Source organism: Oncorhynchus mykiss, chromosome 5, assembly GCF_013265735.2.
Source record: "Oncorhynchus mykiss isolate Arlee chromosome 5, USDA_OmykA_1.1, whole genome shotgun sequence".
Taxonomy (NCBI): domain Eukaryota; kingdom Metazoa; phylum Chordata; class Actinopteri; order Salmoniformes; family Salmonidae; genus Oncorhynchus; species Oncorhynchus mykiss.
Window position 1 is genome coordinate 94141518 of NC_048569.1, and position 23369 is coordinate 94164886.

General features: G+C 42.7%; 1 protein-coding gene across 4 annotated transcripts; it reads left to right on the plus strand.

The window, feature by feature from the left end:
* The first annotated feature begins 3926 nt into the window (after positions 1-3926).
* Positions 3927-23090, plus strand: c5h1orf112 (chromosome 5 C1orf112 homolog). Of its 4 annotated transcripts, none has more exons than XM_036978886.1 (24): positions 3927-3947; positions 5104-5222; positions 5427-5466; positions 5910-5998; positions 6101-6205; positions 6355-6495; positions 6653-6815; positions 6993-7077; positions 7242-7380; positions 8072-8226; positions 8327-8475; positions 10523-10652; positions 10965-11151; positions 11506-11588; positions 11893-11944; positions 12764-12853; positions 13027-13212; positions 14080-14196; positions 14295-14390; positions 15613-15726; positions 16498-16602; positions 21447-21527; positions 22284-22445; positions 22762-23090. In XM_036978886.1, exons 2-24 carry the CDS (start codon positions 5133-5135, stop codon positions 22972-22974), a joined length of 2772 nt encoding a protein of 923 aa, XP_036834781.1. In that variant the 5' UTR covers positions 3927-3947; positions 5104-5132; the 3' UTR covers positions 22975-23090. The 4 variants fall into 4 exon arrangements, with proteins under 4 accessions (XP_036834781.1, XP_036834782.1, XP_036834780.1 ...); XM_036978887.1 differs by lacking the exon at positions 3927-3947 and adding an exon at positions 4405-4599 and having other exon boundaries at positions 14301-14390; XM_036978885.1 differs by lacking the exon at positions 3927-3947 and adding an exon at positions 4406-4599.
* Positions 23091-23369: the final 279 nt, after the last annotated feature.

Sequence of the window (23369 nt, forward strand, 5' to 3'; positions counted from 1 at the left end):
GCTGATGTACGAAGGGCTATATAAATAAAGTTGATTTGATTTTGATTTGATTTGATCTTTGGATAGAAACAGGAGGAATGGGGAATTTTATGGGCACTGGTAACCTCTAAAAAATGCTGTCAGTTTCTGTTGAAGTCTGCTAATGGGGGTCAATGTTTGTTTACGGGAACCCTTGAACTAGTAGGTGTGTCCAAACTTTTGAGTGGTACTGTATATACAGTGCCTTTGGAAAGTATTCAGACCCCTTGATTTTTTCCACATTTTGTTATGTTACAGATGTATTCTAAATGGATCAAATAAACCAAAATAATCAGCAATCTACACATTATACCTCATAATGACAAAGCGAACACTGCTTTTTAGACATGTTTCCAAATTTAAAAACAGAAATACCTTATTTACATAAGTATTCAGACTCTGAATTGAGCTCAGGTTCATCATGTTTCCATTGATCATCCTTGAGATGTTTCTACAACTTGATTGGAGTCCACCTGTGGCAAATTCAATTGATTGGACATGATTTGGAAAGGCACACACCTGTCTATATAAGGTCCCACAGTTGACAGTGCATGTCAGAGCTAAAACCAAGCCATGAGGTCGAAGGAATTGTACGTAGAGCACCGAGATAGGATTGTGTCGAGGCACAAATGTGGGGAAGGGTACCAAACAACTTATGCAGCATTGAAGGTCCCTAAGAACACAGTGGCCTCCGTCATTCTTAAATGGAAGTAGCTTGGAACCACCAAGACTCTTCCTAGAGCTGGCCACCTGGCCAATTTGAGTAATCGGGGGCGAAGGGTCTTGGTCAGGGAGGTGATCAAGAACCCAATGGTCACTCTGACAGAGCTTTAGAGTTCCTCTGTGGAGATGGGAGAACCTTCTAGAAGGACAACCATCTCTGCAGCACACCACCAATCAGGCCTTTATGGTAGAGTGTCCAGTTGGAAGCCACTCATCCATAAAAGGCCCATGACAGCCTGCTTGGAATTTGCCAAAAGGCACCTAAAAACTCTCAGACCATGAGAAACATGAGAGTGCAGCAACGCTCCCCTCAAGCTGACAGAGCTTGAGAGGATCTGCAGAGGAGAATGGGAGAAACACCCCAAATACAGGTGTGCCAAGCTTGTAGCATCTTACCCAAGACTCGATGCTGTAATCACTGCCAAAGGTGCTTCAACAAAATACTGCGTAAATGTCTGAATACTTATGTAAATGTGATATTCCAGTATTTTTTTTATTTTTTTATAAATCAGCAAAAAGTAGATGTGTCTAAACTTTTGACTGGTATTGTATATATATTTTTTTGTTGTTTCCTGTTTTTCATGTTATTTTGGCATTAATACATATCAGTTTGCAAACAATGTAAAAAAATATATATATAATTGAATTATTAAAGCTTTCTTGAGTAAGGCAGCTCAGGTGTTTCAGCCTAGTTAAGTGCTTTCTATGGTGGTTGGGCAGCCAGCGTAAAATAAGGAGTGTAGGGGTTGACAATGTTCTCTAGTTACGCCATGATTGGCTCAGTGTTCTGTCACTCATGGGGACACTACGTCACCGCAAAATCTACGGGGAGAGCTAAAAAAATTCAAGCCCTTTTGGTGCTGCCATAGAGTTAGTTACATTAGAAGTGCCCATGCAAGAAGGCTCAAGGTCATTGGCCACAGAAAAAATAACGTCAAATCACGTTATATCTACCGTAGCTTTGATTGGACTGATCATGTCAACATCATACTTTCAACATCTTAGCTAGCAGTCATCATGAATCAACTCGACAATCTACTGACAGATCCTTTTCAACCCTCGTCAGAGAAAACCAGACTTTGATGACAAAGTTTGATGACAGAATTTGCCCACGAAGGACCGCCGCGCTACCTTCCTGTTCAAGTGAGCACAGCACAACAAGGTGACACAAAAAAATTTATATGAACCGGCCGCGACCAGGAGGTCCGTGGGGCGACGCACAATTGGCCTAGCGTCGTCTGAGTTAGGGAGGGTTTGGCCGGTAGGGAAATCCTTGTCTCATCGCGCACCAGCGACTCCTGTGGCGTAATAGGAAAGTAATAGGAAAGTAATACTAAGTGTATGTTGTGTAGTAAGCTGTTAATAGCACATGTGCCTCACCCTAATAATTTGGAACCCTTTCCCCCTACTAATTTAGCCTACTGTTCTGACTTGGTGGTGCACATGTAGCCTATAGCCTGTTTTAGAGAAATGTCATCATCGAATATTGTAAGAGCTTTCATTGTCTGTTTATATGCCCCCTTTATTTATCCAACGATTCTGACTTGGTGTACAGGGAGAACACTTTAAGAATGGCCCAAGTTCTGAATTCTGTCGCTGTACATTTCAAAAGTGCTAAACAAATAGTTATATTGACTACGTCTGTCCTAGCTCGCTCATTAATGTCTTATTTGAAATTACGGATTGCCTCTTATCAGCTCGCCGTTCCCTTATTCCATAGTTTGTATATCTCAATTGTCAGTAGAAACCATATTTGTATAAGCAAGTCAGCCATTTCAGCATTGTTTTTTTTAAAAGGCAGTAAATGAGGCTGAATGAAATGTTTCGCTGCCAGACAAAACTCCGCTGATAGCCAGGTGTAGCAGTGGTAAGATGTTGGGACTCTGCTGTTGGGACAGCTTTATGTAGGCCCACAGTTTGTGGGCACCGTTTGTCACCGTTATAGTACAATAAATGTATTGTTTAGTGTTGTGTAGTGACATGCATCAAAATATTTTTTTGTTTGTTTCTTTACCCCACCAAGATTTACATGCTAAAATCGCCACTGAGTAATGCAATATGTAATGTATGTATCGCATTGTGACCCATTCTGTCCAATCTTTGGGACATCCCTACTCTAATCCCCAACCCTTAACCTAACCGGTTCCTTACCTTAACCCTTTTAAAATGTCAACTTCAATGGGGTAGGGACATCCCAAGGTTCGGGATAGCACGAGCCTAGCACCAAGTACCTACCCCTTTTAGCTCAAGAGCACCCCTAGAGGTAAAAGTTCTGTAAATAATGTTTTATTGTATGATTGGTTCTGATACGTATCAATTCAATTTCAATTCAAGGGGCTTTATTGGCATGGGAAACATGTGTTATCATTGCCAAAGCAAGTGAGGTAGATAATATACAAAAGTGAAATAAACAATAAAAATTAACAGTAAACATTACACATACAGAAGTTTCAAAACAATAAAGACATTACAAATGTCATATTATACATATATGTATATCTATAAACAGTGTGTGTTGTAACAATGTACAAATGGTTATCACTCACTGGGCTTTGACCAATCAGAGGCGACACAAACAAAGAGATGCGCGCGGAACCTTTCAGCGTCGGGTGCTTCCACCGGTGTGAAAATAGCCACAATAAGGATTAGCCACACTTGCTGAATTTTAGGTTCGCATTCAAAGTTAAAGTCCCCCCTTGAAATTGATTAAAACGCATACAAAAGGCAATACTTTGTTAATTTGACACAAAAAGTACAAATCTGTTGAAAGCACACTATGGCTGTAGTAGACTTTAAAATGACATCAGCCTACTCAGTGACACCCACAGATAACAATTCTGAATAGATTACACAAATACTAGCGTTATGGCTCATACTCATATTAAGAATCTTTAACTGTGTGAAATCACCTCACTATGAAATCAAATTTAATTAGTCACATGCTTACAGCCTTCACAGCTGTAATCTATGGATGTCACTGAGTAGGCTGATACTCCATTTCATGGCCCCTAGATCCATAGATAAGTCTGTTCATTTCAATAGAAATGTCAATATGCACAATAGGCTGAATAGTGAGGTAATTTTCCACAGTTAAAGTTCCTTAATATGAGCTACGACACTAATATTTCTGCAAACGCTTCAGAATTGTAATCTGTTTGTGTAACTGAGTATGATGATACCCCATTTCATGGACACAAGATCCATAGGTAAGGGGCAGCAGGTAGCCAGGTGGTTCGAGCGTTGGACTTGTAACCGAAATGTTGCAAAATCTAATCCCTGAGCTGACAAGGTAAAAATCTGTCCTTCTGCCCCTGAACAAGGCAGTTAACCCACTGTTCTTAGGCCGTCACATTGAAAGTAAGAATTTGTTCTTACCTGACTGGCCTAGTTAAATAAAGGTAAAAAAAAACAACAACATTGCATATAAGTATGCCTACAATGGAATCCTACAATCTAGTTCAGCCACGGTGCGATATTTTTGTTTGTTGTGGTTGCAAAATTAACAAATTATTGTCTTTTGTTGAACTTATATTTCCACATTCCGACCTTGTTTAGCGTTATCTCGTCCAAATGTGTCATTATTCCACTATTTGTATCTGTTTGAATCACTTTCAATTATGGACTTTTACTCTGAAGGAAAACCGCAAACGCCTCTATAGTCGCTCATCCTTATTGTGGCTAGCTTCACACAGGCACCTCTTTCTTGCTAAAGTTTTCCATAAACTCTCGATACAGTTTGAATATTTTTTAAACCAGTTAGCTGGCGAAGCAAGCCATGTCGTTTTTCTATGCATGTAATAACGCAAGTAAAAATTACATTTCGTGGGGATTTGTGAACTACTGAAAGAAAGTAGCAAGGTAAACACAAGCTTATCAATGTAGCTAGCTAACGCTACTTAGTTGGCTAACGTCAACGGAATCAGAGCGAAGCTTGTTAACTAGCTACCTTGCTAACGAGCTGGTTGTAAAGCGGTGCTGTTATCCAAACCTAACCTGCAGCCAGCTAGCTAACCTTGACAAGTTTAGTGCCTGTACAACCTCCTTAGCCGTCTAAACGCAACGATTTACGATAGAGTTGGTTGGCTCCGATGCCAAATAAAATGATTCAAAACGACTGACTTCAGCACCAAAATAATATCCCACAATATACACACAATATTGTTCTTTGGATGCTAAAAGCAGTAGTTTTGATAAGAACTTCATTTTACGACATTAGAGCTGTCTGCCCAAACTAGTCGCAGCTCAACTCCATCGTAAATCGTTGCGTTTAACCGGCGTTTCTATTCCTATGATTTAACTAGTAGCTTGCTACATCTATGGTTTGTAGAGAAAAGTACGAGAATAATGTTCTTTGTTTTGTAGTGTACACCACCTAGGCTGTCATCACCACCATGTCGCAGACCACTCTGTTGGAAGAGGTGGTCCAGTGGAGTAAGGACACCTGTCGGCTGGAAGTCAAATCCGTCCTCCCCAAACTCATCATATCCTTTGGTGGGTCACTATTGTACAAAACATGGCATGGGGCATAAATGATTTAATTATGGTTGAAATGACTGTAAACATCAGTTCCGGGGTCTGCACAAATGCACTTCAGACCTATCCAGTTGATGTGGTATGCCTGTATGTGTAGCTACTACTGTTGAAGTCAAATGGCATTACCTTTGAACTCCCTTAACTGTGTGTACTCCATGCATTATAAGACCGAAAGCTGGGAAGAACATATACGTAAGTCTAATCTTTTTAACATCAAATCAAAGTTTTACGAGTCGTGAAAACACAGATTTGCTGCCGTTATCGCAGGTCCAGCAAAATACGTGTGTTTCTAGCTCCAACCGTGTAGCAATACCTAGCAATAACGTTTAAAAAATATCAGAACGAGCAACGTCGGAGACTGGAATATAAATATATATATGCGTACATACTTTTAATGGTGTGTAAAGACAGTTTTTGACTCACATTTTAGTTGGGGACATGAAGTTCAGGTCGCAGTTGTAATTGAGAACTTGTTCTCAACTGGTCTACCTGGTTAAGTAAAGGTGAAATCAAAATCAGAAGTTGTCACCTGTCAGTAAAACCCAGTCATAATTCAGTGTTCTCCGTGAATAAGGCCTGGAGTGAAAGGACCAGTGGCACTCGTTCTCTCAGTTCATGTTTGTGTCTTCTTTTAGATGTGCTGAAAGTCATCACAGACATGTTCCTGCCTCACCTCAGCCTGTCAGAGCTGGAAGACGAGTGTTTCTCCAAGGTCTTACCTAAGGTAGGACATATTTCATTTCTTGTTTGGACACAGACACGCATGTTCACAAGCATCAGCTCAGTGTGTGTGTGTGTGTGTGTTTAACTGTTGTAATGTCTGCAGGTCGGGAAGATGTTCAACACACTGATGGAAGAGATCACTAACCAAGTAGGAGGGCTGTCCATTCAGAACACGGAAATACACTCTTTTCTCAGGAACATTCTACAGGTGCGTTCTTAATGCCTGGTAAATTCTCTGTCTCTGATACAATATGAGAGAGAATCACTCCCGTCTCTCTCTCTCTGTCTCTGATACAACATGAGAATGCTAATTGTACTGAGTGGACATCATTAGCTGGGGGGAGTTCTGTTTGCCAGGTGATGGTGCAGGTGTTGGAGGTGCTGTCTGGCTGTGTGCGTCATGTCTGCTCATTTGAGGAGGCCCCTGCCCTGGATAGTATCCGCTCCTTACCCTCCTGCATCCTTAAGGTCCTCAGGAACACCTTCCATCACTGCAAGGTATGACTGCAAGGAATTCACTCTTTTAATTATTCTTACTGTGCATTATGTCTATGTCTAGGAGTATCTCTGAGTCCATCATGTTCATATGTAGTTTTGTACTGTATGGAGTCAGTGGCGTTATTACAATATGTTGTGGGAATGACTGTTTCCCCAGGAGAGTGGGGAAGTGTACTGTGGGCGTCTGTCCCTGGTGGGAGACCTGCTTCAGGGCCTGTTTAAAGAGGCTTACTCACTACAGAAAGGTCTGATGGAACTAATGGACAGGATCTCCCCGGAGAACACAGCCTCGGAGGACGACGTCTCCGACATCATCACTGGTGTGTGTGTCTCTCGGAAGAGACTTATGCATCCGTCTGGTTGTTTGTGGGTAGTAATTCTCACTGTAGATAAAAGGGACCATTTTATACTACTCAGTGTTATGGTAAGACATTGTCATACATCAACAATAGTTTTTGCCTCGGTGATGACATTGAAAATGTGTTTATTTTCCTCAGTGATTCATAGTCTCCTGGATATATGCTCGGTTATCTCAAACCTTGACATAGCACTACACGCCAACACATGGAAATTCATTATTAAGTAAGTATAGAACGTGCACATTTTTAATCATCATAAACATGATCTGATCGATTGTAAATTAATTATTCACTAAGTAAAGTCCGTCCCAAAAACATTACATTTTGCTGATAATTTAAATCTATCTGGCTGTTTTTGTTGGCTGACTGATTGATTGATCTGATCAGGCAGTGTGTGAAGTATGGGTCATTGGTGGAGGAGCGGCTTCGTCACGGTGACATCACATCCTGTCTGTGCGATGACCTGCTGGCATCGTTCCACAGCTGCCTGGAGCTGGCTGAGCAGATCAGTCAGGCGGGGTCACAGGTACACGGCCAATCACATCACAGTCAGAGGAACACTCCCTATGAGCGAAAGACGACGATACATCTTTTGGGTTGAAAAGCTGTTGAAAATTGATATTTTTGTTTGAAAAGACGTTGAAATATATATTTTTGGTTGACAAGATGTTGAAAATACATATTTTTGGGTGAAAAGACGTTGAAAATAAATCTTCAACTTGTGCTCACCGGGCTGGCATTCATCTTTCATTCATTTCCTCATGTTTTTTGTTGCTGCGTGCTCACTGAACATGACCTTGATGAGTGGAATGAGCTGATTTCCTTCTATAATTATTGATTTATTTCACCTTTATTTAACCAGGTTGGCCATTTACAACTGCCACCTGGCCAAGATAAAGCAAAGCAGTGCGGCACAAACAACACAGATTTACACCTGGAATAAACAAACGTACAGTCAATAACACAATAGAAAAAGCCGTATACAGTGTGTGCAAATGAAAAGCCTGGAGTCCAAATTTATTATTCATTAATATTACACAACAATAGAGTTTGTTACTGGTCAATTCAGGACAGAAATGCAACGTTCTCACTGTGACCCTAGATGTCTGAGCGTGAGGTGAAGGGTAGAACACAGCCACACAGTGAAACAATGCTCTCTGCTTGATCTGGTTGTTCCTGCTGTCCTGTTGAACCGCTGGTCTCTGTGTTTTCTACAGCAGGTGGCACACAGCCCAGAATACAAGCTTTTTCAGAAAACTACAAAGATGTGCAGATTTTTTGCCAACACATTAGTTCATTACATAAAGGAATTCAAGGCTTTTCTTTCCAAGTCTTGCGGACGCTTCCACCAACTCTACCTTCAAATTGTCAGGTACAATACGGCTACACCTTCTGCAACTCACGCGTACTGTACACTCACACACACACACACACACCCCCTCTGTGGTTAACGTTTGCTATTTTATCCACAGCAAGTTTCCCCCCAGCCTGTGTTCCCCAGTGCTCCCCTCCCCTCTGTCTGAGGAGCTGAACGGAGCAGCTCTGGTGCCCATGGACGCTCTGCTCTCCCAGCTGCTCCCCCTCAGACCCTTCGTCGAGTCCGTCCTCAACCCCAGCCAGCGTGAGTCCACCTCTACCTTCACCCTTGTGTAGAAAAATAAGAAATACTGCAGTCTATGCTAACCCATGTGCTTTATTGACATTGTTTGGGGCCACACGTTTTTTTTCTTCCCATGATGCACTTTACTGCCATGAGCCTTAGGTCTTGAATTGTACAGTCTTGTTTCCTTATTACATCCCTGTCCACTGTCCCACGTCCATCTGGGGCCTCTGTCAATGTACTGTAGGGATGCTTTCCGCCTCGAGACATATGTAGCAAACACACACACACACACACCCCTTCTGTTGGTGTCCTTTGAGGACATTGGTTTGCTGAGTGTGCTCTATTTTATTTTTTATTTTTTGGGGGGTCAGAGGTCAACTTGGAACACAATTCTCTCACAAGGCCAAAGTACTACTTTGAATATCAGGGCTCTGCTTGTTATCTGTCATTAATCAGGCGACATAAACAGTAGAGATAAGAAGTTCAGCTCTTTTTACTGACTCTGATCTTATTGACTCGTTCAGTCAAAATAACAAATCTTTCGACTCGTTTAGTTCCTTTGAGACAGTAATGCCCAGTGCACACAGGACCACCTTACCTGCAAACCATGAACTGAAGACTCTACAAGTTCACGTCGTTCACTCTAAGGGCTTATTGGAGCTGTCATTTGTGACTGAGAAGTGTGCTTTAAACAATGTTGATCGCTATTGTATTCATTCTTGCACCATGCGACCAATGATAATTTCTAAACATGTCTTTTTCGTCTATGCTGCCTGCAGCACGATCTGTTTTCCTGCGCGGCTACATGACAGACAGTAGTTGGTCAGAGGACGTCTCTGGAGACACTGAGCCAGAGGAGAGTGTAGTAATCCTGCTGTAGGACTTCACTGGAGCCACTGAGCCAGAGGAGAGTGTAGTAATCCTGCTGTAGGACTTCACTGGAGCCACTGAGCCAGAGGAGAGTGTAGTAATCCTGCTGTAGGACTTCACTGGAGCCGCTGAGCCAGAGGAGAGTGTAATAATGCTGCTGTAGGACTTCACTGGAGCCACTGAGCCGGAGGAGAGTGTAATAATGCTGCTGTAGGACTTCACTGGAGCCACTGAGCCAGAGGAGAGTGTAGTAATCCTGCTGTAGGACTTCACTGGAGCCACTGAGCCAGAGGAGAGTGTAGTAATCCTGCTGTAGGACTTCACTGGAGCCACTGAGCCAGAGGAGAGTGTAGTAATCCTGCTGTAGGACTTCACTGGAGACACTGAGCCAGAGGAGAGTGTAGTAATCCTGCTGTAGGACTTCACTGGAGCCACTGAGCCAGAGGAGAGTGTAGTAATCCTGCTGTAGGACTTCACTGGAGCCACTGAGCCAGAGGAGAGTGTAGTAATGCTGCTGTAGGACTTCACTGGAGCCACTGAGCCAGAGGAGAGTGTAGTAATCCTGCTGTAGGACTTCACTGGAGCCACTGAGCCAGAGGAGAGTGTAGTAATCCTGCTGTAGGACTTCACTGGAGACACTGAGCCAGAGGAGAGTGTAGTAATCCTGCTGTAGGACTTCACTGGAGCCACTGAGCCAGAGGAGAGTGTAGTAATCCTGCTGTAGGACTTCACTGGAGCCGCTGAGCCAGAGGAGAGTGTAATAATGCTGCTGTAGGACTTCACTGGAGCCACTGAGCCGGAGGAGAGTGTAATAATGCTGCTGTAGGACTTCACTGGAGCCACTGAGCCAGAGGAGAGTGTAATAATGCTGCTGTAGGACTTCACTGGAGCCACTGAGCCAGAGGAGTGTAGTAATGCTGCTGTAGGACTTCACTGCGGTCAGCAGGTCAAAACGAATTACTAAAATGAACGAGTCACTCACAACAACAAAAAACGAAGCACGACTTGAGTCAGTAAAAAGAGTAGATTGCGATAATAATGCCTAAAAATGTCACTAATAATAATGGCTAAAATATCCCCTCGTGTCCGTTTTACCAGTAGGCCTACAGTCTCATGAGTCTTGTCAGGCCTACCTTGTGTTGAGTGTGTGCCTTTTTGTGGCCCCTGCCTGTCCTGTTTGTGTACCTGTATGTAGAGTTGAGTCCTGAGACAGAGTTACCTCATTGCCTCCTGCTGGTGAGTGTCATGGGTCAGTTCCCCTCCCATCCAGAGGAGGCACTGCAGCTGTGGTGTGACGGCAGCCACTTCCCTGAGGACACACCCAGGTAGGAGGGCTCTAGACTATGGCTGTCGACCAGACATGAGTCAAATAGTTTTTTTATTTAGTTTGACTAGTGCAAAAGAACCCATTAAATAGTCCCAAAAACTCCATAATACATCAAGTATTTCATTTTCATCCAGACATTTCTTTGATCTGGCATTCTCTCTCTCCCCTCTATCTTTCTCTCCTCCCTCTCTCTCTCCCCTCTATCTTTCTCTCCTCCCTCTCTCTCCCCTCTATCTTTCTCTCCTCCCTCTCTCTCTCCCCTCTATCTTTCTCTCCTCCCTCTCTTCCCCCCTGCCTGCCCTGTCTTCAGACTGCCTCTGTTCCGGGCCTTGTTCCAGAGCTTCAGGCGGTGCTGTACGGAACGCAGGGTTCCAGTCCTGTTGCCTGGGGTGATGATGAAGGGTCAAGCCCAGGGGAACGTGACCCTACATCATCACGTCTGTGTGATGCTCTGTGCCCGTGTGGCATCGCTGCCCCCAGAACACTTCCCCGTACTGGTGAGGCCCTGCCCACAAACTGTTGGGTGTAAATTGTTGTAGATATTGTGTGTAAGAATTTTACACACACACATACTCTACACAGCACTGAGCCCCTGAGTTTTTCCTAGCTTGGAAAAACTGTAAATTATTGCATTATGATGAAATTGTGGATACAGTATGTTTATGATATCGTACCAAATCTCAGTTTCTCTTTTATTTAGTGGAAACAACAAGGTCATTTCTGGTGAAATTATCACCCTGAAACGCGGCTCAATCATTATCCTTCATCTGTTTTTCTACTGTGGATCAGTTCATACCAAACCTTCCTCTCTTTGTTTCTCTGTCCTTCATTTGTGCTAATCCATCCATCAGGAGCGTAGTCTGTTGGAGGCCGTGCTGCAGCCTGACACCCAGACGGCCCTGCTGGCTACTGACGTGTGGTGCTTCATGGCCCGGTGAGCATCTGGCCACAAAAACACCGGCCTTCCTTCCACCAACACTGACATTGCTTATAAACTGATTATTATTTTTTTTTTTCAGGGACAAAATTAGCTCACTATGCTTATGTGGTTGTCTCACTTAACCACCTTTTTAAAAAAAATGGATGTACTAACTGGAAGTCTTCTCTGGAGGGAGACTGTCTGCTAAATTACTCAAATGTAAAGTACATTTCACATAAATGTCGCGATACTGTAAATGTCCGTTGCATGTCCTGTGTGTTTGCTGCCGGCTGTGAGTGACTCTGTCCTCTCTCTGCAGGTATGGTACAGCTGAACTGTGCTTGCATCACGGTCTCCTCACAGCTCAACTGGTGAGTAGAGAGGACAGACGGACCACAGGGGTCACACCTTCTCCCTTGCTATCAGTGATCTCTCTCTGTCTGGTCTCTTTCTCTCTGTGTGTATCGTAGAGAGGACAGACGGACCACAGGGGTCACATCTTCTCCCTTGTGATCAGTGATCTCTCTCTGTCTGGTCTCTTTCTCTCTGTGTCTATCGTAGAGAGGACAGACGGACCACAGGGGTCACACCTTCTCCCTTGCTATCAGTGATCTCTCTCTGTCTGGTCTCTTTCTCTCTGTGTCTATCGTAGAGAGGACAGACGGACCACAGGGGTCACACCTTCTCCCTTGCTATCAGTGATCTCTCTCTGTCTGCTCTCTTTCTCTCTGTGTGTATCCTAGTTTATGATCCCTATCCAAGGCCCAGGCCCGAATCCACCCCATAAGGCCAACGCACTTGTGGAGATCTGAGAGGATTTGATTGTTAGTTATTTATTTCACATTTATTTAACCAGGTAGGCAAGTTGAGAACAAGTTCTCATTTACAACTGTTATAAGGCAAGCTGGAGCTGCTACCAGATGGCTTAACACCTGTCTAATCCAGTCAGATCTCCACAAGTGTGTAGGGTGCAAGCCTTAGGGGTAGATTTGGCATCTCTCTGTGGGCAGGGTGGCTGTGGACTAGGGCCTCTCTGATACCCCGACAGAGGCGACAATTGGTGTTTCTGGATCCTGGGGGAAGGAGACACCTGTTAGTAACCGTGCCCCAGGTCATGAAATTAACTGAAGCTACCTACCTTCCCTTTTTCCACCCCCTCCTCACCCCCCCCCCCCCCCCCCCCCCCCCAGGTGAAGTCGTGTGGTGGGGAGTGTTACCAGCTGTCCCACCTGTCTCTGCTGCTGAGACGTATGGTGTTCCTCATGACTCCTGAACACCAGGTCAGACAGCAGCACGGAGAAAACGTGTGTGTGTGTGGGGGGGGGGGGCTGGCTGTCACTCTCTGGTTTTATAAAGTGATATGAGCTTGTGGTTTTTATTTACGTTAGTATGTGACAGAGTGTGTGTTTTTCATGTGATATGTGTTATACAATTCTGTGTGTTTTCATTGTAGATGGAGTTGGTGGAGCGTTTCCCTCCCTCCCAGGATGACAACCTCCCTGTATGGTGTCACATCCTCCTTAGAGCCCTTTCCCATGATGCCCGGCAGCGGGTCGAGGCAGACATCATCACCTTAACTGACACCACTGTGACAAACTGGCAAAAGGCTGGGTGCAAACTGGGACAATTGGACAAAGTGGTGAGGAGGACACTTCAGAATCCCTCGGTTCAGAAGCTGCTTTAGACCAAGGGGCAAAGCCTATCTAAAACGCTTTTTAGTGCCCAGCTGAACAAAGTTAATGTTGTGGACAATAAAGTTGTATTCTATTCCACTGGAGTGATAGTGCTGAACCTACTTGTTTTATACAGCCTCATTGACAGGCAGGCACCTTTAAAAAAAATAATGAACATGCCTCGTGACACATTTCGGCCTTTAGTTACCACGCTGAAGGTCTCATTTCATTACCAAGAGTATAGACAGGGCAAGGCTACACTATTATCTGCTGCGTGGTTGTCTCCTGTCCTATAGTAGGTGTTGAATAGAAAGATCATGACTGGATATAAGAGCTTAGAGAAGGTGAAGAGTTTGGTTTAAGAGCTTAGAGAAGGTGAAGAGTTTGGTTTAAGAGCTTAGAGAAGGTGAAGAGTTTGGTTTAAGAGCTTAGACAAGGTGAAGAGTTTGGTTTAAGAGCTTAGAGAATGTGAAGAGTTTGGTTTAAGAGCTTAGAGAAGGTGAAGAGTTTGGTTTAAGAGCTTAGAGAAGGTGAAGAGTTTGGTTTAAGAGCTTAGAGAAGGTGAAGAGTTTGGTTTAAGAGCTTAGAGAAGGTGAAGAGTTTGGTTTAAGAGCTTAGAGAAGGTGAAGAGTTTGGTTTAAGAGCTTAGAGAAGGTGAAGAGTTTGGTTTAAGAGCTTAGATAAAATGTACCAATAAATAATTGTTTGGTGTGAGGAAAATCAGGGTAGAGAAGGTAATTTCTTGTCGTCCTAAGTGGACCATTCTGTTTTTAATTTAGTAAGAAAGCACTACAGTATGGCCTGTCAGTTCGGCCCATTTTCCCGCCCCCCAGAACAAAGCGCTGTTGTCCCTGCTGATGGTGGTTCGAGGTGTATCTCCAGAGGCAGAGTGTGGCTCGTCTGCACTGACGATCATCTCACAACTCTGGGTTGCCATGTGTCCCAGACAGGTGAGGGAAATGCTTCTGGACACACGCAAACACACTCACAAGTACATTTGGGTGTACAGTTTGCCTGTTCAGTTAACTCTATCCCTTTTGATTGGCAGGTGCAGAGCCACCCTAGCATCCAGTGCACTCTGAAACTCCTCCTCTCCATGTCAGCCATCTTGGTGAAGAGTTTTGACCCACAGGTCATCTGTCAGGTACAGAACACAAACTCACTTCAGTGACTATGATGCTCAGTGATGTGCTAAACTATCAGGTCCAGTGGGCTATCCAGACAACGCACAGGAGGGAACTTGACTAGTAGAATACAAAAGGTGCAATTTCGACAATCACTCAATTAGCCCATGTCAGAAAAACATTTTCTTCATTGGTAAGTTAGTCTAGCCAGCTATCTAAACTAGTAGTAATCATGGTTAAATTACCGACCGGGAGGGGCCCCATTGATTTTGTTAGTCACTCTCACTCAGATATCATATTCAAAACTGAAAACTTTTCTCTCTGTCCCATGGCAAAATGTGTAGAATTGTGTTATAAAATTGCAAAATCTTCTACCCCATGGCAAAATCTGTTGAATTGCACAACATTTTCTCTCCGCCCCATGGCAAAATGTGTGGAATTGCAGGAGATTTACTCCAAAACAATGTTTTGTCTCCGCTGTCAAGAGGGGGGGGGGGGGCGCTAAAATGTTTTGCTCACAAGGTGTGGGGGGGCCCGCCAACAACATTTCACTTAGGGCCCCCAAAAGGCTAGGGCCGGCTCTGACTGCATGTGTATGGATGTGGGTAGGCAGACCTGCGGCCCCTCGTGATGATTTCATATTTTTTGTGCCCCCACCCCAATTATTATTATTTTTTTGTAAATGTGGAGATGTTCATATTGAAATGTGTATCTCGTGAACTGCACTGCAATTCAGTTTTCTTGCCTAGTTAAATAAAGGTTCAATTAAATAAATAAATATTGTAAACTGCTAAAGTGCACCAGTGTAAAAAGGCCTATAGTTGACTCTAAAATGTTGTACCCTATACCTATTTGAAAAATGTGTTTTAATAAGATTACAGATTCTCAAGACTCCAAGTTTGGGAACCATTGTGCCACTGATCTCTCTTTCTCTCCATCTCTCTCTCTATATGTCTCTGTCTCTCTCTGCCTCCATGGTGGCCGGCCTCACTACTAAAGCCACGTTAATTTTGTTATGAGAACTTATAGTAGCCTATCTTTTTGTTAAGAATATAGCTTAATTTCAGTCAACTACTCATGCTGAGGTCAGGCTCCGTTTTAACGTTACCTTCTAACTTAATCCTTCTAGTTATAACTAGCTATCAGGCTAAAAGTAGCCAGAGTCCTTGAGCTACCTGGCTGAAATTCCAGCGACTATTTACCAGTTGTTGTGTATTATAAATTGATTGAGTGTGTTTTTAGGCCCTTGTGTGTGTGGGAGCCATGGTCTCTGAGAAGTGTCCTGATGACCTGCTGCTGGCTGCTCTGGAGTTCTTGGCCTCTCTAGGCAAGGTGTTCATCCCACATGATAGCCAGGTATTGTATGATAGCCAGGTACTACTGTACGATGGACAGAAAAATGTATTCTGAACAAAAATATTAAGTGTTGGGCCCATGTTTCATGAGTTGAAATTAAAGATCCCCGGAATTTTCCATATGCAGAATAAGCTTTATCTCAAATTTTGTGCATACATTTGTTTATGTCCCTGGTAGTGAGCGTTTCTCCTTTTCAAAGATAATCCCATTCATCTGACTGGTGTGGCATATCAAGAAGCTGATTAAACAGAATGATCATTGCACAGGTGCACCTAAAGGCTACTCTAAAATGTGCAGATTTGTCACACAACACAAGGTTTTTAGGGAGCGTGCAATTGGCAATTTGAATGCACAGAGATACCGTGATGCGATCCTGAGACCCATTGTCATGCCATTCATACGCCGCCATCACCTCATGTTTCAGCATGATAATGCACAGCTGAAAAGGTCTGTTCTGCTATGGCCTGCATACTCTAGACATGTCACCCAATGAGCATGTTTGGAATGCTCTGGATCGACGTGTACGACAGCGTGTTCCAGTTCCGGACAATATCCAACAACTTTCACACAGCCATTGAAGAGAAGCGGTACAACATTCCACAGGCCACAATCAACAGCCTGATCAACTCTGTGCGAAGGAGATGTGTCGTGCTGCATGAGGCAAATCGTCACACCCGATACTGACTGGTTGTCTGATCCACGACCTTACTTGAATTTTTTTTTTTTTAAGGTATATGTGACCAGCGCGTGTGTGTGGTGTGTCGTCCACAGAGTCAGGTGTTTCCCAGGCTGAGTGCTCTGTTTGGGGTCCTGCTAGCTGAGCGGTCCTGGCTAATAAACCAACATGCCCTGGAGGCCTTCGCCCACTTTGCAGAGGTGAGACTCTCCTGAACACCGTTTTATAAGTGATAGGAATATAATGAATCTTAAAAATTCCTATGAGTTTCCTTCTTCCTGAGGACACTTGGCTGAGTTTTTATTTAAAACTGGAGGGACAGTGGCCACTTTAATGTACGCATGAACTTCAATGTGCTTTCAGAAAGGATACACACCCCTAGAATATTTTTCACATTTTGTTGTATTCCAAAGTGGGATTAAAATGGATTTGTAATTTTTCTTCAACGATCTACACAAAATACTTTGTCAAAGTGAAAGAGAAATTATTACATAAAAAAAAAAATCACTAATGTATCTTCATTAGATAACTATTCAACCCCCTGAGTCAATTACAGTTGAAGTCGGAAGTTTACATACACCTTAGCCAAATACATTTAAACTCAGTTTTTCACAATTCCTGACAGTTAATCCTAGTAAAGATTCCCTGTTTTAGGTCAGTTAGGATAACCACTTTATTTTAAGAATGTGAAATGTCAGAATAATAGATTTATTTAAGCTTTTATTTCTTTCATCACATTCCCAGTGGGTCAGAAGTTCGCTCAATTAGTATTTGGTAGCATTGACTTTAAATTGTTTAACTTGTGTCAAACGTTTCGGGTAGCCTTCCACAAGCTTCCCACAATATCTTGGGTGAATTGTGGCCCAGTCCTCCTGACAGGGCTGGTGTAACTGAGTCATGTTTGTAGGCCTCCTTGCTCGCACATGCTTTCTCAGTTCTGCCCACAAATTGTCTATAGGGTTGAGGTCAGGGCTTTGTGATGGCCACTCCAATACCTTGACAATGTTGTCCTTAAGCAATTTTGCCACAACTTTGGAAGTATGCTTGGGGTCATTGTCCATTTGGAAGACTCATTTGCGACCAAGCTTTAACTTCCTGACTGATGTCTTGAGATGTTGCTTCAATATATCCACATAATTTTCTTTCCTCATGAAGCCATCTATTTTGAAGTGCACCAGTCCCTCCTGCAGCAAAGAACCCCCACAACATGATGCTGCCACCCCCGAGCTTCACGGTTGGGATGGTGTTCTTCGGCTTGCAAGCTTCCCCCTTTTTCCTCCAAACATAACGATGGTCATAATGCCAAACAGTTCTATTTTGTTTCATCAGACCAGAGGACATTTCTCCCAAAATTACGATCTTTGTCCCCATGTGCAGTTGCAAACCGTAGTCTGGCTTTTTTATGGCGGTTTTGGAGCAGTGGCTTCTTCCTTGCTGAGCGACCTTTCAGGGTATGTCGATATAGGACTTGTTTTACTGTGGATTTAGATACTTTTGTACCTGTTTCCTCCAGCATCTTCACAAGGTCCTTTGCTGTTGTTCTGGGATTGATTTGCACTTTTTGCACAAGTATGTTCATCTCTAGGAGACAGAACGCGTCTTCTTCCTGAGTGGTATGACGGTCCCACGTGGTCCCATGGTGTTTATACTTGCGTACTATTGTTTGTACAGATGAACGTGGTACCTTCAATTGCTCCTCAAGTCTTGGCTGATTTATTTTGATTTTCCCATGATGTCAAGCAAAGAGGCACTGAGTATGAAGGTAGGCCTTGAAATACATCCACAGGTACACCTCCAATTGACTCAAATGATATCAATTAGCCTAACAGAAGCTTCTAAAGCCATGACATAATTTTCTGGAATTTTCCAAGCTGTTTAACCTTTCTGATCTCCCCATCCCGGATCCGGGTTCGTGAATACAGACTCAAGCTCATTACCATAACGCAACGTTAACTATTCATGAAAATCGCAAATGAAATGAAATAAATATGCTAGCTCTCAAGCTTAGCCTTTTGTTAACAACACTGTCATCTCAGATTTTCAAAATATGCTTCTCAACCATTGCAAAACAAGCATTTGTGTAACAGTATTGATGGCTAACGTAGCATTTAGCATTAGCATTCAGCTGGCAACATTTACACAAAAAAACAGAAAAGCATTCAAAAAAATCATTTACCTTTGAAGAACTTCAGATGTTTTCAATGAGGAGACTCTCAGATAGCAAATGTTCAGTTTTTCCTGAAAGATTATTTGTTTAGGACAAATCGCTCCGTTTTCTGCGTCACGTTTAGCTATGAAAAAACCCCTGTATCCAGGATTGTGTAAATCTATCAGCAAGCTCATTAGCATAACACAACGTTAACTATTTATGAAAATCGCAAATGAAATGAAATAAATATGCCATCTCTCAAGCTTAGCCTTTTGTAAACAACACTGTCATCTCAGATTTTCAAAATATGCTTCTCAACCATAGGAAAACAATAATTTGTGTAAAAGTAGCTAGCTAGAGTTAGCATTTAGCGTTAGCATTAGCGTTAGCATCCAGCACGCAACATTAACAAAAACATAAAAGCCTTCAAATAAAATCATTTACCTTTGAAGAACTTCTGATGTTTTCAATGAGGATACTCTCAGTTAGATAGCAGATGCTCAGTTTTTCCAAAAAGATTCCTTGTGTATTAGAAATAGCTCCGTTTTATACATCACATTTGGCTACCAAAAAAAATCCATAAATTCAGTCCTCAAAACGCAAACTTTTTTCCAAATTAACTCCATAATATCGACTGAAAACATGGCAAACGTTGTTTAGAATCAATCATCAAGGTGTTTTTCACATATCTCTTCATTGATACATCGTTCTTGGACACATGCTTTCTCTCCTGAATCAAATGGTAAAGTAGAAGCAGCTGGCAATTGCGCACCGAATTCGACGCAGGACACCAGGCGGACACTTGGAAAATGTAGTCTCTTATGGTCAATCTTCCAATGATATGCCTACAAATACGTCACAATGCTGCTAAGACCTTGGGCGAACGACAGAAAGTGTAGGCTCATTCGTTGCGCAATCACAGCCATATAAGGAGAGAATGGAAAACAGAGCTTCAGAAATTCTGCTAATTCCTGGGTGATGCATCATCTTGGTTTCGCCTGTAGAATGAGTTCTGGGGCACTTACAGACAAAATCTTTGCAGATTCTGAAACTTCAGAGTGTTTTCTTTCCAAAACTGTCAAGAATATGCATAGTCGAGCATCTTTTCGTGACAAAATATCGCGCTTAAAACGGGAACGTTTTTTATCCAAAAATGAAATAGCGCCCCTAGAGCTCTAACAGGTTAAAGGCACAGTCAACTTAGTGTTTGAACTTCTGACCCACTGGAATTAGGATACAGTTAAACAATCTGTCTGTAATCAATTGTTGGAAAAATTACTTGTCATGCACAAGGTAGATGTCCTAACCGACTTGCCAAAACTGTAGTTTGTTAACAAGAAATTTGTGGAGTGGTTGTAAAATGAGTTTTAATGACTCCAACCTAAGTGTAAACTTCTGACTTCAGCTGTACATGTTAGAATCACCTTTGGCAGCGATCACAGCTGTGAGTCTTTTTGGGTAAGTCTCTAAGAGCTTTCCACACCTGGATTGTACAATATTTGCACATGTCTTTTTTTAAATTCTTCAAGCTCTGTAGTGTTGGTTGTTGATCATTTCTAGACAGCCATTTTCAAGACAATTTTAAGTCCAAATTGTAACTAGGCCACTCCGGTACATTCAATGTGGTTTTGGTAAGCAACTCCAGTGTATATTTGACCTTGTGTTTTAGGTTATTGTCCTGCTGAAAGGTGAATTAGTCTCCCAGTGTCTGTTGGAAAGCAGACTCAACAAGGTTTTCTAAGATTTTGCCTGTGCTTAGCTCTATTCTGTTTATTTTTATCCTAAAAAAAACTCCCTAGTCCTTGCTGATGACAAGCGTAGCCATAACATGATGCAGCCACCACAGTGCTTGAAAATATGAAGTGGTACACAGTGATGTGTTGTGTTGAATTTGCCCCAAACATACAGCTTTTTATATTCTGGACAAAAAGTGAATTTCTTTAGCATATATTTTGCAGTATTACCTTATGCATCCTGTTTGCAACAAGGCACTGTTTTGGAATATGTTTATTCTGTACAGGCGTCCTACTTTTCACTCTGTCATTTAGGTTAGTATTGTGGAGTATTTACCAAGTTGTTGATCCATCCTCAGTTTTCTACTATCACAGCCCAAAAAAACTCTAACTGTTTTAAAGTAATCCTTGGCCTCAAGGTGAAATCCCTGAGCGGTTTCCTTCCTCTCCGGAAACTGAGTTGGCAAGGACGCCTGTGTCTTTTGTGCTGACTGTGTGTATTGATATACCATCCAAAGTGTAATTAATAACTTCACCATGCACAAAGGGTATTCAGCATCTGCTTTTTACATTTTTACACACCTACCAATAGGTGCCCTTCTTTGCGAGGCATTGGAAAATTCTCTGGTCTTTTGTGGTTGAGACTGCTTGAAATTCACTGCTCGACCGATAATTGTATTTGTGGTGTACAAAGATTAGGTAGTCATTCAAAAATCATGTTAAGCACTATTATTGAACACAGAATGAGTCCATTCAACTTATTCTGTGACTTGTTAAGCACATTTTTACTCCTGAACGTATTTTGCCATGACAAAGGGGTTGAATACTTATTGACTCAAGACAATTTTCTACAAACAAAATTCCACTTTGACCTTATGGAGAATTCTGTGTAGATAATTGAGACAATCTCAATTTTAATTTCAGGCTATATCACAACAAAATGTGGACAAAGTAAAGAGGTGTGAACTTACAGCACTGTGTAAAAAAACTTTAAAAAAAACGATTTAACTGGGCAAGTCAGTTAAGAACTCATTCTTATTTACAATGACGGCCTACCTTGGCCAAACCTGGACGACGCTGGGCCAATTGATGTGATACATCTAAGTCGTTCTGGATAAGAGTGTCTGCTAAATGACTAACGTGTGTCATGTTCATGTTTCAGGTCACCAATCATGAGGAGGTGATCTCCCAGAGCTTGTCTTCAGAAGACACCAAAAACAAAGTGGTGAATTTCCTCAGTAAGGTAATGAATGGAAACTCAACTAGCAGAACTGAGCCACAGCATTTTATAGTTAAGACCCACCCTCCTGAATACATGACAAACAACAGATGTGTGGAATGGGTCAAACGTTTAGGATTATTATGAAATAAATGAGTAATTCATAGCAGACAGAATCTGCTATGAAGACTGTTCTCATTGTATGGAAACCAGGGTTTGGCCCCCAAGACGAGGTCCTCCTTATCAGCAATTCATAACGGATCTCGTCCCTGGTACCTTAGACACCCATTTTTGTTTTAGGTCAGTTGAGAACATGTTCTCATTTACAGCTGCGACCTGGCCAAGATAAAAAAACAAAGCAGTGCGACACAAACAACACAGAGTTACACATGGAAGAAACAAACGTACAGTCAGTCAATCACACAACAGAAAGACATCTATATACAGTGTGTGCAAATGAGGTAGGATTAGGGAGGGAAGGCAATAAATAGGCCGTAGTGGCGAAGTAATTACAATTTAGCAATTAAACACTGGAGTGATAGATGTAAAGTAGAGATACTGGGGGTGCAAAGGAGCAAAAAAAACAAAACATATGGGGATGAGGTAGTTGGATGGGCTATTTACAGATGGAGGCTCAGTCCCTCACATGCACCACTGATCATAGAATGGAATGTGGCTGTTGGGTTTTATCACCTAGCCATCACTTAATCAGTTGCCAGCCCAAGCTTCAGAGACTCCTCCTCATATTGTACTTTTCTACCATAACATGTGTTCTTCTAGACTATTAACGCACAGGAAACGGCGGAGACTCGGCTTGAGAGGTTAAGATTGGAGATGCCTGTTCTCGAGCGACACAACATCATACTGGAGACCAATGAGGAAACTGCTGCTGAGGTTTCAGCTGCATCTGCCGATGATGACCAGTCCACTGCTGACACTGAGGTGAGTGATGAGGCTGATGCCTGTGACCATATTATGTGTGGTTTTTTTTTTGAGGGGGGGGGTGAAAGATTAACTCTACAACAGCTGTTGATGGCAAACTTGGCAGATTTAGTCAGTGAGAGGATGGTAATTCTAAAACAAATAGTTTGTCTCTGAACCAATAGCTCAAAATACCTTATTCATTTCACTTCCTAGACGTACATTATTCACCAAGTCTGTCCCGTCAGTGATTACTTAAAGGAAGTTGGGATGTATTTTGTAAGTGTTCAGACTTGGATAATGATACAGTGACTCATTACCCCCCCCCCCTATCCAGCCCTGTCCCAAGCGAGCACGGCAGGAAACCAGCGTTGAGGAGTACAGCCGTTACCTCCAGACAGCTGAGAGTTCCCTGAGGGCCCTGCAGACGCTGGTAGAGGGGTGTGCCACCGACACCCCAGTCCCCACCCCACATTGGGTGACATCCAGACTACAGGAGCTGCAGACTCTAATAACCCATATCAGCACAGCCAACCCACCAAACCACTAGTGAACTGGACATTTTTCTATTTTTTGAGCTTTGTTATAAATCTGCCCTTTTTATAAAATAGTTTTTGTAGGGGGGGGGGGGAAGGGTCAGTCCTTATTAAACATGAATCCCTTTAATCTCCCTTGAGTCTTTTCAGTAATTTGGGTGTGTCCAGGCTGGATTGACAAGAGGTTCATGATTGCCCTCTGCTGGTGAATGTGACATTACCATCCTGTGGACCTCTACAGCACAAATTCACTAGTTCTCAATCAACAGACAATATTGCAAGTGAAGCTGCAGTACGGTATAATTTAATCTAGGTCCATTGTAGCCACTCATAAGACAAGGCAGGAAAGAGCAATTGAATCATGTGCTTGAACTGGGAAATCAAGATGTCTAAGAATCCCAGTACTGAG